Genomic DNA, 14,909 nt, shown 5'->3' on the forward strand with positions numbered 1-14,909 from the left:
ATGCTTTTGGTTTAATTCAAGCATAAAATTCGACAGTTTCGACACCAAATTGGCAACACTGGGAAGGACGGATGAATGGATTGGTTGGACGATTTCGAATGACAGATTATTTATATTGAGATTTGATTGTTTTTCCTCACCGACATCATGCCCCACCTGAGAAAGACAATTCTGCAAATATTTAATATGAGTGAAAACCACGAAATGGAGATTCACGAATATTAACCACCACTATGGAGGGTCGTGGTGGATTACGCTGCAGCGCTAGACTCAACGGTGAAGCGACTCGTTCCTCGACTGGTACAAATGGAAACGGAGCCAGTATCTCCGCGAACAAGAGGCCGCTGGCCGTAGCCGAGGCGGCGGCGGCGGCGGCGCTGCGCCGCGCCCGCGCCGCCGAACGCGCCCGCGAAGTGGAGGACAGCCCGCGCGTGCTGCGCGACAAGTGCCGCCGGCTGGCGCGCGCCCTGCGCAACGCTAAGCATCTTGTCGTGAGTTGAATATCGTTATTTTTTTATCTCGTGCCTTCACTTAGGATACTGAATGGCTACAAAACGACATGACCGTTGCAGGTCTATACGGGCGCGGGCATCAGTACCGCTGCCGATATTCCTGACTACCGAGGGCCGCATGGAGTATGGACACGTCTCCAGCGGGGCGAGACCGTAGGGTGAGTGGTTTCTATTTATACTTGGTGTTGTAGGACAACAAGCAGTTTACAGATACAGAATATTTTTTTATAAATAATTTATATTTATTTTCATGCCAAGTTTCTCATATAGTTTCTCGATGTGGACATAGAGGGAGTGTAGGGCGTTGTCTGTGAGGGCCGACATGATTGCTCGTAGGTTTTCATATTGTTCGAGGGATATCAAAATCACTCTTTTTAGAACATTTTGTACATGCTTTTACATGAGTAGTGTGTGGGCTTGTTATACTCAGAAACAGTGCAGCACCCTGCAAGTCCAGTATAATAATGTGTTTAGAGTGCTGTCGGGGCTGTCCTGGCTTTGTAATGCATCGGGAACGTTTGCCAAGGTGTGTGTTAATTGTATAGGTGATGATAATATATATATATATATATTACAAAGTTATTATCTCCGAATAAAGCATACTTACTGTGTGTGTCTGTTTCTTTGCTTACTTCATCTAGACTGTTATAAATTTTCAAATGGTTTACACTATCATTTAAATTTCTTCTGAAAGATTTATATATATATAGTATACACTATCACTCAAAAGTATTTGGCCACCTGTAAAATACATTTTGTAAATCTGACTGATTGAGTGAAACTACTTCAGGTTGGTAATCAAAATACTGTGTGCTGATAGCAGAATAAGAAACAATGGTGAACCTATTGTCAGGTCTCTAAGTTGGGCTCAGATAATGGCGAGATGTTTAAACTACAGAAACAATGACACATAATGTTCCTTTTATGTATTTGTTACCATTTGTTTGTTTATAAGAATTATGTCCCCTATGAAACTAATGCTGATAGTTGCCCCTTTGTTTTGGAGCTTTTGGGCATTCCTTGATTGAACTGTAAAATGAACACTTGTGCTTAACCTAGTGTATGTGAAATGTGAAAATATAAGACTTAAGCAATAAATCATCTAATTCAGTGTTTTAATTATATAAAAGTGCTGCCATTTCTAATGCAATTAATCATCTATTTCCTTTGCTATTAATAACTATACTCAATTCTTCACTCGAAGTTGTGGCTCACAGTCTGCCTGAGCAACATTTTTTGTAAATTGTTTCTTCAGCTGCAAACTTCTTAATGATGTAGTCAACAGTTTATCTTGGTATCTTCTGTAGTCTTGAAATCTTACTATTACTTTTACCGGATTTATGAAAGCCGATTATTATGCTCCTGAACTCTTGGGAATATTCCTTAGTTTTACCCATTTTCTTAACAAAATAAAATGAAAACAAAAAAATATTGGTAGACGTTAAGTACTGATCTATGGAGAGTGAGTTTTCTGGTCAAATGACATCAGATAACAAACTTAAAAATATTATTGTAGTAGTTATTCTATATTTTACTTGTTTACTTCTCAATAACTAAATCAAAACAAAATTGCAACTCAAAGATTAATAATTCCGACAATAACATTTTTACCCTTTTATGACCAGGAGTTGGCAAATACAATAAGCTGTTTACCATTGTACTGTGGATAAGTATTTTGTTGTGTTATACAAATAATGAAACCTAATAAATGATCTCTTTAAAATGTAAATTGTTTGTAAATTAAACAAAATGCAGGTGGCCAAATACTTTCGAGCAGTAGTGTAGTAGTATATATATTATAGCAAAGATGAAGAATTTCAGAGATCTATAATGATAATGAAAGAAACATATTTTTTAATATACTAGGCTGGTCCTTGAGAACTGAGTTAATTCCTGTCATATATTATGCTTGAGATACTCGGAAATATCCAGTCTGGTTTTTATATCAGGTGAGTGAACATACATATTCTCCCTAATTAGGCATTCTCTGGCTGTTATACATTATTTCCTTTAAACAGTGTGGTTGTGCATCACTCGGAGAGCATGTGTAATCGTAAGATGCAGGACAGCATTCTATGCTTGCTTTTTATTTTACCCATGTCTCTATTAACTATGATGATTTGTTTACTTAGCAATCATAAAAAAATGTTTGTCATTTTATAAATCTTTTTTTGGTATATTTCACTTTAAATTAGATTATATACTCTTTATAATATTTTTTTTATACTTTATGATATATGCTAATAATATATAAAGAAATGTAACAGTGAAAAGCAAATGCACAAAGGCCATTTTAACTTTACAAGAGTTCCCTTCCAGCCAACCTAATCTAGTAAAGGCCATCAATCAAAACTTTGAGACTATACCTAATGAGAAACAGCAGAAAAAGATGTGTAAGGATTTGAGTTTTGGAATTTAAGCACAATTTGAGGAATACTATCAGGTCCGCTGGACTTGTGGATTGCAAGGGAGAGGAGTGTTCTGTGTAGAGTTTTGTGGAAAATTGGTATCAGGCATAGAGCTACAATATATTTTTTTTTTTAAACCATTTAATATTTGAATAAATCTACTCTATTTCATATGAGAATTATCTCTTTTATTTATTGCATAATAGAAATATATTCAACGAATCTGTTTGACATGTTTAAATTGAAACTCTGTCAGTTTTCGTTTAGCAGTGTCACTCGTCCGCTGGTAACAATACGAGTATAGCATAAAAGCGAAACGTGTGTGGTCCGGCAGGCGCGTGGAGGTGTCGCGGGCGCGGCCGACGTTCACGCACATGGCGCTGACGGCGCTGTGGGCGCGCGGCACGCTCAAGTTCGTGGCGTCGCAGAACTGCGACGGGCTGCACGTGCGCGCCGGGCTGCCGCGGCGCGCGCTGGCCGAGCTGCACGGCGACATGTTCGCCGAGCTGTGCGCCGCGTGCCGCCGCGTGTACCTGCGCGCGTTCGACACCACCGAGCGCACGGCGCGGCACGCGCACCACACGCGCCGCCTGTGCCACGCGTGCGGCGCCCAGCTGCGGGACTCCATCGTGCACTTCGGCGAGCGCGGCCGCGCCGCCTGGCCGCTCAACTGGGCCGGCGCCCTGCGGCACGCCGCGCGCGCCGACGTCGTGCTGTGCCTCGGCTCCAGCCTCAAGGTGCTGCGCCGCTACCCGCGGCTGTGGCGCATGCACGCCGCGCCGCGCCACCGCCCCGCGCTCTACATCGTCAACCTGCAGTGGACGCCCAAGGACTCGGTGGCCGCGCTCAAGATCAACGCGCGCTGCGACGCCGTCATGCGCCAGGTGGCGCGGCGGCTGCGCCTGCGCGTGCCGCGCTACCGCGCCGCGCGGGACCCGCTGCTGGCGCACGCCGAGCCGCTGGCGGCGGCCGAGGCGCATACCACGCGCCGCCCGCTGCTGCTGGCGCCCGCGCCCGCCGCCTCCGACCTGTCCGACGCCTCCGACCTCTCCTCGCCCTCCGCCTCCGACTCGGACGAGGAGCTGCCCCTGCGCCGCCTCGCCGACCGCCTCCGGGGCCGCCCGCCGCCGCCGGATTTGCTTCACGCCTTCCAGGTATTTTGTTCTCGTTTATCTGTTTTTTTATTTATTTATTTTTAATTTGTGCCCGTTCACGTAGTGATCCCATTTTATTTATACGAGTGAACATCGATAACTGTGAATCCCTTCAGATATAAAAATAAAAATACAAAGATAAAAATAAAAACTATTTAAAACGACTTGCCATCGATTGACAATTTCTTAGTCAAAGTAAACTCTCCAATGTATATTTTGTCTCCTTAAAGGTGAATATGCGCTCCGGGGAAGCGACCATACTTTTACGCGCAGAGCACGCGCCCGCGATGCAGCCCGGCTCCGGCTCGACTCCGGCGCCGACCGAGCGGCGACCGGTCAGCGTCCTGAGGCAATTCAGGATGTCGCGCCACCCACCCGACGGTGCGGAGGAACGGGCCCACCTCCGGCTCGATGCGAGCGCGAACGGGCACGCGCCCGACGCCGGCGTCGACGGCCGCGACGAGCCCGGCACCGCCTCGCCGCTAGTGATAAAACCGAAAAAGGAGGAGGACGAGGGCGGCGGCGACATCGGCCCCTGGAACCTCGGCTCGGAGCTGAGGCGCCTGCTCGCCGCCGACCGGAACGGGCTGCCGGTCAAGAGCGAGCCCGGGGCCGAGCCCAAGCGCGAGCCGAAGGCGGAGCGCGACTGCGAGGACGAGTCGGCGGCGGCGGTGGCGGCCGCCATCATCGCGCGCGCCGTGCTGGTGTGCCGCGCGTCGCTGTACCCCGGCCTGCACACGATCCTGGCGCCGGCCGCGCCGCCGCCGCCGCCGGCCGAGTGCGCGTGGTGCTGGGCGCGCTACCAGGCGCGGCGCTGCCTGTGGTACGGGCCGCCGCGCGCGCCGCCGCCCGAGCGCCGCGCCTGGCGCCGCGTGCGCGGCCGCCGCTACCTGTGCGCCTGCTGCGGCGGCGACGGCCAGTCGCCGCCGCGCCCCGCCGCCGCCGCCGCCGACGCCGAGCCCGTGGACGACGGCGGCTGGTACGGCAAGGGTTACCGCAAGGGCCGCCGCCGCCGCCGGTAGCGCTCGCCGGCCGGCCGCGGCCCGGGCGCCGCCGCCGCTCCGCCGCCGCCGCCGCCGCCGCCGCCGCCCGCGTGACCGCCGCCGGGCGTCCCACTCGTTTGTGTGATGGAATGTTATCGTTCAAACATTTTGTGTGTACTGTTGTAGTACTTGCGTCACGATGTACCTGAGACGGCGCCCGGAGGAGAACGACGACAGGAGCTCTCACTCCGAGCCACCTCTGTGCGCGTCTAGAAACTGTGTCAATAAATGTTCTCACGTCTGAATAATTAGAAGTGTTTGTGTTGTTTTTGCAAGAAAAATTGTAAATAGTATGCTCAAGTGTACATATGAACTGTGGGAGTCATTCGATGATCGTAATTTATAAGATGTAATATGTATTTATTTTTTTACAAATGACTGAAACTAGTAGTAATGGAATAGTAAAATATGTTTGAGAAGCGAGTGCAAGTATTCTGTGTACTATTGCCGACTGCACGGGGTGTACCGCTGCAAGCCGTGGTGTCTAGGAAATCTGTGATCACTAGAGCAGCGTACAGGACGCAGTACGGTGATAAATACTATATCTGAACTTGGACAATAGTCTGTGTCGATTATTGTTGCAAGTAAATTTTTCTAATTTAATTAATGGCTAGCATAAAAATTGTGACTCACATTTTTATACTTTGCTGCATAGCTTTAACTTAGTCAAATTAATATCTCTGCTCTGACGAGTTCAATTAATACGTGGATATTTCATAACATCTATCAGAGAAACATACTTATAACTAAAATCAATATGTGGTCACGGAACAAATTTTATTCATATCTGCAATTAGAATGGACTCATTTTTTTTTTTTTTTTTTTTGAGATTTATATAAATTATGATATAATGATATATTTAGTGTACTCGTAATGAAACTGCGCGGGCCGCAGCCCTCGCGGCGGCGCGGCGGCTCGCGGCGATCTCGATAGTGCACACGGCTCTATAGTGGAGTTATTTTACATTACATTCGATTGTATTCAATTATATTTATTAACAAGTACGCCTAGCACGAATATGGCGCCGCATACATTGTATGATACTGTGACATCTCCTAAAGACATTCATTATGTATTATAAATTGTAGCTATATATATACATTAATGTTAAATAAATTTCGCGGCACGATTATCTTGTGGCATGAAGTGGTGCAGTCGTGAGCGCACGGCGGCATTTATCAAAGGCAGGGAGCCTTTTGTAGTTGTGTTGCATACGTCTGATATCATCACAACTGAATTTATTGAGTATTTTATTTTAGAAAAAAAATTATTATAGCTAATGAACACGTACTCAAATGTTTGTGTGCGTATATGTGTGTGTGTGTGTGTGTGTGTGTGTGTAATTTCGAATGACGACAAAGAATGAACAAATTGTAGCTTAGTTGAAGAGAGAGAGAGAGAGATAGGTACACGTGTGGGGTGTCACGATAATAACTTATGACTGCAATGTTAGATATAAGGACTGGAGATGACGACTGATTAATAATGAACAAGTCTCTATACCTAAGTTATATTATAATGTAGTATTAATTAAAAACAAATTAATTCTTGCCTATAACTTGCATTGCAGTCGGCACAGTACTCGTACCTATATGAATAAAGGTTGTGATGTACATAAATAGTGTGATAAGTACTTTTTGTATAGGAAACACACCTGAGTTGACGCAGCTCCTCGCCAAGGGAATGGTGGCGATCAATACTACGAGTATATGTATTGGTACTCTATTCGTATATTTCGCACCATTCACGAGGTACATGTATTATAGAAAACTCCAACATTGGCATACAATTTTACTAAACCAATGCGCTAGTTAGTTTAAAAAAAATTGACTGGAGTTTGTTACGTCCAGTGCTTGTAGCCTAGGATGGGTTGTAAAGCCAAGTTGCTTGTCTGAATGTAATAATGTCCTACCTATACTGGAGTGTTGGTTGGCGCGAACTGGACGCCATGTTCAATTGATGACGATACTATGATTTTTTTAATTATGTAATTTAACTAATGAAATAAACAAATGAGCAAATTTTTCGTCTATTCTATAAGTACACCATTTACTTGCCCATTATCCTGAGAACTGCCCTTCGCCGTAATAGGCGACTGACAAAACGCCGTATAGGTTGTCTACGATAACATGGCACGCCGCTACAAAAGCCAGAGAATTATATGTGTGAGTGAAAATATTTACAAGTTTTCAACCAACGAGTGCAATACTCTTTTAGAGAGACCGCTACTGATGAGGGATGATAGGTGACGATGAAAGCAGGTCAGTTAGCTCATCGGGACGACTTCCACTAGAATTAATCACGAAGGTTTCCAGGCAGAACCGTGTGGAGGTCGACCTTATAGGGTGTATTGCTAGCAATGGGTAAGTTAGAGTCCATTACTAACAATTCTTTTCCTCCCTCTGCCACAGATGTTATCCTTCCTACCTATGTACCTATACACCACAGCTTTATAGATATTTTACTCAAATAGTTCGTAACATTCGCCAGAAACAAAGTACGTCCTGTTCTATAAATATAAATATAATTAGCACGGCTGCATGTGTGTGGCCAACGGCGGGAGGCGCGGCTCGCTAGTGTGTCGGCCGCAGGCTCGCAGGTCATAGTACAGTAGTGTAGTGCGGCGTCGCCTGGCGACTGGCGACGCAGCGGCAGCGCGGACCGCACGCTGCCCGATATCCACTCGCGCACTACATTATCGGGAGGCAGTGACTACTACTCTGACGCAAGTAGTACTCGAGCGCGGATGTTGCTATCTGTAGACTGTAGCGGCTTCCGCGAACGCCTCCACTCCGCCACATGGCGACGCAGTGCAGTTCGTGTTTACTTTAGATATAAATAGGACGTCTGCTCCGGTATACACAGCATTATTTAGAAAGTGTTTCAAATAGGTAATTTAGGACTTGTTTTCAGTTATACTTAAAAGTAAAGTGCATTTAGTGTTACTTATATTAGATATATTTTTTTTTTTTTTTTTTTTTTTTTTTTTTGGTAGTTGCATAGATATTAATATTCCGTGTAAATACTTACCATATATTTTGTGAAAACATCGTTATATCGAGATGATCGGGTGACACTGGAAATGTATTACGTGGTCCGTCTCTTGGTGAACTTAAATCCAAAGAATCAGCATGTTGAAGTGATATTTTCACAACGATCTCATCATTTAAGTAAGCAACCAATAAATAGGGGGGAAGTGATTGTTAGTAAAGGGGAAGTTAGTCTCCATTGCTATCAATATACCCTAACAGGTCGACCTCTACGCGGTTCCCCCTGGAAACTGTCGTGACTAATTTATTGTTGAATTCGTGACAATAAGCTAACTGACCTGCCTTTTCATCCTCAGCTATCGCCTCTCACTGCCAGTGTATACCAATAGCGCAGGTGGGGTTACCATGCCATTTTCACCCATTAAAAAAAAAAAAACAATAATTAGTGAATACAGAGATTCTCATATACTCAAACGATTTTTTTTTTTTTTTTTTTTTTTTTTTTGCCACTTAACATTTAGTGTTTGATTTATTTCAATTGGTTCATAAAATGTTATAAAATAAATGGTTCCATGGATGGATGATCACAAGTAGCTTAAGTAGCTTCCTCGTTCAGCTAGTTGAAATGAAATGAAATGAAATGAAATTTATTGCGATGAATGTGGTAAGTTTAGATAACATTATACATTTTGTGTAACCATGACATTCAGCCAGCTTGGCATGCAACATTTTATATGTATTATTAATAATCAACTATTAATTAGAAGTCATATTACTAAAGCCACATTGAAGTTCAAATTATTATTGTAAAATTATACATGCATGTCATTATTTTTCAGTAGGTTACGTCCGTCATACATTTACAAATATGTGTTGCATACAATATTCTACATTCTAGATTCAATTATATAATGTCGTCCATTTTACTTGCAAAATAATCTTTCAGTGTATAAAAACATTTTGTTATTAACCATTTACATAAAATGACTTTAAACCCTTTTTTTTTTTTTTTTTTTTTTTTTTTTTTTTTTTTTTTTTTTTTTTAAACACAGATCAGTAAGTGAATTTGGTAATTTATTGTAAATTCTTATACACGATGAATAACTGTTACTATGATATAGACGTGTTTTTATGTTTGGTAGCTTAAGCCTTCCAGGATGTCTAATAGTAAATTTATAGTAGTCATCTTTTTTTTTTTTTTTTTTTACAAATAAATAAGAATGTTTTTTCACAAAGAGGCAACACTCCAATATGTATATTGATGGAACCGTGAGTACTTTCAGCTGCTTAAATAGTGGCGTACAAGGTGTCATAGGTCGCTTATTACAGATGGCACGGATACATTGTTTCTGAGTTATAAACGCTCTGTTAATATTTACCGAATTTCCCCATAATAGTATACCATATTTAAGGTTTGATGCCACATGTCCATGATATGCCATGACTGCTGCTTTTTGATCTACTAATTTGGTTAATTTCCAGAGAGCATAGACAAATCTGTTTAATTTATTACATATTTTTATTACGTGGTTTTTCCACGAGCATTGGTTATCAATAGTAATACCAAGAAATGAAATTTCTTTTATTTCATTTATTAATTTTTCACGAATTGTAATTATTAATTGATCACTTTTTGGTCTTTTATTATAAAATCTCATATATTTCGTTTTTTTCAATATTAATTTCTAAGCAATTTGAGTCGAGCCATTCTACAACATTAGCAATAGTATCACAGATATCAGTATTGAAATCTGTTTGTGGAGTTTGTGATATTACTACTGAAAAATCGTCCGCAAATAAGGTGCATTGGTGTTTAGTTACATTTGGTAGGTCATTTATATATATTATAAATAACAGGGGTCCTAAAATTGTTCCTTGGGGAACTCCCACATCATTAACAGAGGTTTTGGATTTATAATGTATTTCTTCAGCATGATCATTAATTCCACTAATTTCGACATATTGACGGCGATTTTCTAGGTAACTAGTTAGCCATTGTAATACAAGTCCTCGTAGACCATATTTTTCACATTTTTTGAGAAGAATGTCATGGGATACACAATCAAATGCTTTGCTCATATCAAAGAAAACTGCAACTGTGTCAATGTTCTTGTCAATATTTTCAGTTATTGTCTTTATAAGCTTAAATGCAGCTAAAGAAGTAGATTTTCCTTTACGAAAACCATGTTGGTCATCTTTTTTTTTTAAAATTTTGAATTTGTCTAGAAAAGCAACGATTCTTGTATATATTGCCTTTTCAAACACCTTTGCTATTATTGGTATCAAGGAAATAGGTCTGTAATTATCTACTAACTGTTTGTCATATTTCTTATAAATTGGTTTTATTACTGAAATTTTAAGTAAATCTGGAAATGTCCCTTCTATGAAAGATAAGTTTATTAAATAACTTAAAATTGGAGATATTATATGTGTACAGGTTTTTAATAACTTTGTTGGAAACTCATCATATCCAACGGATTCTGTATTATTTAAAGATATGATGATTTTATATATTTCATCGCATGTTGTTGGTGATAGAAACATACTGTTTTTCTGATAATTTATTTGAGTAAGTTTAGTCGGTTTTATTTTGTCATTATGAATTTTTTTTTACTATATTTATATAAAAGTCATTAAAAATGTTACATATGTCATTACAATTGGTTATAATCTTATTGTCATGATATAGTCGATGTATATATTTATCTCGCCTATAAAGTTGATCTTGTTTGTTTATAAGGTTCCAAGTGGCCTTATTTATATTCTTTGCTTTAGTTAGATATTTTTTATTATTTAGTTTTTGTGCTACATATATACATTGCTTTAAAGATTCAGCATATTTACGATACTGGGTCCTACTTTCTTGATTTTTTTTTTTTTCTTGTAATATTTGAACCGCAATTTTCTTTTTGTGACACATGATTTTCTTAATCCCTTCGTAATCCATTCAGAATTCTTAGATTTGCTTGTTATTTTTATTTTATACATAGGAAAGCATAATTTATAAAAAAGAATAAGATTTTCGTAAAAAAAATTAAATGCGTCATTTAATTTAGTTGCTTCAAAAACCTCCATCCAAGAGAAACCACTCAAACATTGCACAAATTTATTCATATTGTCTTCGTTATGGTCACGCTTAAATTTAAACCACATCTTCTTCGGCTTTTGTTCTTTTAGAATTGGAACATGGATCGTTTGGCATGTCTCATGATCTGATAATCCTACCTTGTGTGTATGTCCTATAACATTGAAAACATTACTAATGATTTGATCGAGACAAGCATGTTGAGCGTGCAACATTGTTCTATAAGCTACTGCTTGTCCTGATCAATGAACAGTTGCACGTGGCCGCAGATGCACGGTGGCATGTTGGGGGGCGTGGTGTGGCGGCGGGCGGGGCGGGCGGCGCGGTCGCGGGCGCGGGCGGCGCTGGCCGTGTGCGGCGGCGCGGCGCTGCTGGCGTGCTGGCGGCTGTCCGCGCCCGCCGCCGCGCGCGTCAGCACCGACGCCGACTTCAGCGGCGCGCGGCCCGCCGCCCTCGCGCACCTGCTCGCCGACTTCTCCGCGCACCCGCTGCCCGAACGGTACGCTATCTCACACGTGCACTGTCCTTACACACTTTAGTATCGCTGCTCGCTGCTTACAGTTAGGTACATCTATATAAATTCTCGTGTCGCGGTGTTTATTACCGAACTCCTCTGAAACAGCTTTACAGTTTTTTTTTTTTTTTTTTTTTTTTTTTTTTTTTTTTTTATTTTGTATTGAGAAAAAAATATTTTCTATGAATAATGTATATGGTAAAACAACATTTGCCGGGTCAGCTAGTAGTATATATATATTAAAATCTAGGTCAGTACCGTTACAGTTATAGCTATGCAGAGAGTTTGACTTCGTCAGTCAAACTACTGTAAGCACATTTTGTACTTGGCTATTGTTTTCATAGTAATTAACGAGGTCCGCTTCATAAGATGTTGCTGCGTGTTTCCAGTGGAGCGTGGTCTGTGGAGCAGGAGTTCAGTAATTACACGTCGTGGCGGTACACGGTGACGTACGAGTGCGGCGCGCGCTGCTCGGCGCGAGCCACCGTGGAGGCGCACGACGAGTCGCAGCCGGCGCGTGCGCCGCAGCACGGCAGCGGCGGCGGCGGCGGCGGCGGCGACGCACACCGTGTTCGCGTCCGCCACTCCTACTGCACCAGCTTGCCGATGCTGCCCTGGCCGCAACTATGCGGTATGACTTTTTTTTTTTTTTTTTTTTTTTTTTTTTTTTTTTTTCAATTTATATTTACGCTTAAGTTTCTCCATTCCAGGTGGCTAATAAGCCAGGGTGTTAGTGTCATTGCTCACTATTCCATGTTACATAAAAGTAGATAATATTTTAAGTAATCACCATTAATATTTGCAGGCGAAATCGATACAGAGACGCTGGTGACGAGCGGGGCGGGCGGGCGCGGCGCGCGGCTGCGCGAGCACGCGAGCGCGCGGTGCGTGGGCGCGGCCGCCGCCGCCGCCGCCGCCGCGCTGCTCACCGGCTGCGGCGACGAGCGCGGCCTGCGCGCGCGCCGCCGGCTGCACCTGCACCACCTGCGCCTCGCGCTCGCGCACGCGCACACACACGCGCACCCGCACACCACCGGGGACCGTCTCAATTTCAGCTAATTATCTATTGTGACGGAATAAATGATATAATGAAGCGCTATGTGTATTATTTTCCATTAGTACATGAAAAAGGTCAAGCATACGTTGAAATGCAATAATATTTGTTCTGTTGTGATGCTGACAATCTTTGACTCGTAACCTTGACCTGAACCCCTTTGACCTAATAGAAACTGAGTACACTAAGATGGCTAGCTTGCTAAGAAAACGTATAGGAGAGTTAAGGCTCTCAACTGTCTAAAATCATTCCGTATATGTAATAAAAAAAAAAAATGGCGGCATCGTGTTAAAGGTAATAAACATTCCTTTTACTTACTTAATAACTAATAATAATATGTAATAATAAATAATAATAATAATCTAGAATTTTGTCGCGAGATCGCGAAAAGACGCGTTAATACAGGACATATACACATCAAGAAAGCCTTTTTTTTTTTTTTTTTTTTTTTTTTTTTTTTTTTTTTTTTTTTTTTTTTTTAACGTGAGGAAATCTTCCAAAGACCTTCTCAACGGCCGGAGGGAAGGCAGAGGGCGTGTGTGGGATTTTTTTACCCACTAAAACCTCACGACGTACCTCGAGGCGCATATGTCAGGTCCCCGGGCTCCCGAGTTGAAGACGACCGGAGCCCGACGCGACGGCCCGCCCTGTAGATGTTGTAGGGCAGGCCACCTCTCGTGTTTAGGATGGGGAATGCCCTTCCCATCCTACCGTCTCAGGAGGCGCACGGGTACGTGCGCACACCTCCTAGGGAACTTAGTGGGGTGTGCCTCCCTCAAAACTGCACCCTGGCCCTAGTGGGGAGGGGGGAGGAGGCGGAGTTGGGCGCGCCCCCTCTCCTTCGCCTGACTCGTCGGCGGCGCATGGCGGGAGCGGTGGAGGCACTCTCACGCTCCCGCTCGGCTGCTTCCTTCTCACCACCACTTCGACATCACCGCGTCACAGAAGGTGAGTACGGCTTTCCACGACCTCTCGCTACTGACCATTCTCCGAACTACATTCGGCAGCGAGAGCTGAATGCGGGGCATTCTTCTAATACGTGTTGCGCCGTGTCCCGGTCACAACCTCACTCGTGGCACTTTGTTGTCGGCTCTCGTCTCGCAATCTGACACAGGTACTGACCGAAGCAACAATGACCGGTCAGTATCTGTGTCAGTCGGAAGGTCAGTGGACCTTTACGCCGCTCATCCATCCAGTATTTAAACACCGGGCGGATGGCCCACATCAAGAAAGCCTAACCATACAAATTTCAATTTTACAATGTCCTTTTTTTTTTTTTTTTTTTTTTTTTTTTTTTTTTTTAAAAAACTATAATAATAGTTGATATATATATTAAACATTGGTGAGTACTATCTCACCACACACTCACCACATCTCCGCCGGCAGCGACCACCACCACTCGGGGGACGCGCCAGTATGTTAGCACATCTCTCAGGGCCATTGGGACAATACCTTTCGACAGGCATCATCCCGGTCCAAGTGGGGAAGGAGGAGAGGCGGAACTGGGCGCGCCTCTCCTGCACTTTCCTGCTCCCTTTCCAATGCCATGTCACAGAAGGCGAGCACCATTTTCCACGATCTCTCACTGCTCACCATCTGCCGAATCACGGCGGGCAGCGAGAAATCGGTTCCTCACTATCGCGGACATGACACAACGCTCATCGGCATACGCTGGGTACTCCTCCAACTTTTGCTCCGCCGTGTCCTGGTCCGCTCCAAAAGTATAGCACTCCTTCGTCGGTTCTCTGCACGCGACACGACGAGTACCTGATACAAGTTGTCCGAAAGGGTAATCCAATTTCCAATTCGAAGTCAACTGACGCGACGAACCCAACTCGGCTGGGCAGCATATCTACAGCAAATCTACGCCATATCTTTTCATCCAAAATACCTCAGAGAGTTTGAAAACGAAGCCCTTATGTCCAGCAATGGACAAATAATGGCTGTAATTAAGTAATGATGATTCCAAGACTTAACGCAATATTTTCATAACTATACATTAAAAAATTGAAATGTATTTATTGGAACCACAATAAACGACGCGTGCATGCGTGCGTGCGTGCGAGCCAAATTGCGTGCGTGCGCAAGTGCGTGCTCAAGTGCGCGCGTGCGTCCATTGCGAGAGACAGATATATATTCACATGTGCA

The 14,909-nt window shown here is 43.4% G+C and overlaps 2 protein-coding genes across 6 annotated transcripts; both read left to right on the plus strand.

The window, feature by feature from the left end:
* The first annotated feature begins 18 nt into the window (after positions 1-18).
* LOC113519217 (uncharacterized) lies at positions 19-5,240 on the plus strand. Its single transcript, XM_052901195.1, has 4 exons — positions 19-491; positions 573-670; positions 3,255-4,074; positions 4,305-5,240. Exons 1-4 carry the CDS (start codon positions 234-236, stop codon positions 5,094-5,096), a joined length of 1,968 nt encoding a protein of 655 aa, XP_052757155.1. The 5' UTR covers positions 19-233; the 3' UTR covers positions 5,097-5,240.
* A 2,441-nt stretch (positions 5,241-7,681) lies between these two features.
* On the plus strand, positions 7,682-12,804 carry LOC128202102 (uncharacterized). 5 transcript variants are annotated; one of them, XM_052901196.1, is made up of 5 exons: positions 7,682-8,009; positions 8,703-8,772; positions 11,463-11,692; positions 12,097-12,338; positions 12,513-12,804. In XM_052901196.1, exons 2-5 carry the CDS (start codon positions 8,749-8,751, stop codon positions 12,764-12,766), a joined length of 750 nt encoding a protein of 249 aa, XP_052757156.1. In that variant the 5' UTR covers positions 7,682-8,009; positions 8,703-8,748; the 3' UTR covers positions 12,767-12,804. The 5 variants fall into 5 exon arrangements, with proteins under 5 accessions (XP_052757156.1, XP_052757159.1, XP_052757158.1 ...); XM_052901199.1 differs by lacking the exon at positions 8,703-8,772 and having other exon boundaries at positions 11,447-11,692; XM_052901198.1 differs by lacking the exon at positions 8,703-8,772.
* Positions 12,805-14,909: the final 2,105 nt, after the last annotated feature.

Source organism: Galleria mellonella, unplaced genomic scaffold, assembly GCF_026898425.1.
Source record: "Galleria mellonella isolate WM207_F2 unplaced genomic scaffold, CSIRO_AGI_GalMel_v1 utg7718, whole genome shotgun sequence".
Lineage (NCBI taxonomy): Eukaryota > Metazoa > Arthropoda > Insecta > Lepidoptera > Pyralidae > Galleria > Galleria mellonella.

Coding starts and splice junctions, on each gene's coding strand:
- LOC113519217 (XM_052901195.1), top strand. CDS start 234: ATGGAGGGTCGTGGTGGATTACGCTGCAGCGCTAGACTCAACGGTGAA. Junction 671..3,254: donor CAGCGGGGCGAGACCGTAGG/GTGAGTGGTTTC, acceptor GTGGTCCGGCAG/GCGCGTGGAGGTGTCGCGGG. Junction 4,075..4,304: donor ATTTGCTTCACGCCTTCCAG/GTATTTTGTTCT, acceptor GTCTCCTTAAAG/GTGAATATGCGCTCCGGGGA.
- LOC128202102 (XM_052901196.1), top strand. CDS start 8,749: ATGAAATTTATTGCGATGAATGTG. Junction 11,693..12,096: donor GCGCACCCGCTGCCCGAACG/GTACGCTATCTC, acceptor GCGTGTTTCCAG/TGGAGCGTGGTCTGTGGAGC. Junction 12,339..12,512: donor GCCCTGGCCGCAACTATGCG/GTATGACTTTTT, acceptor TAATATTTGCAG/GCGAAATCGATACAGAGACG.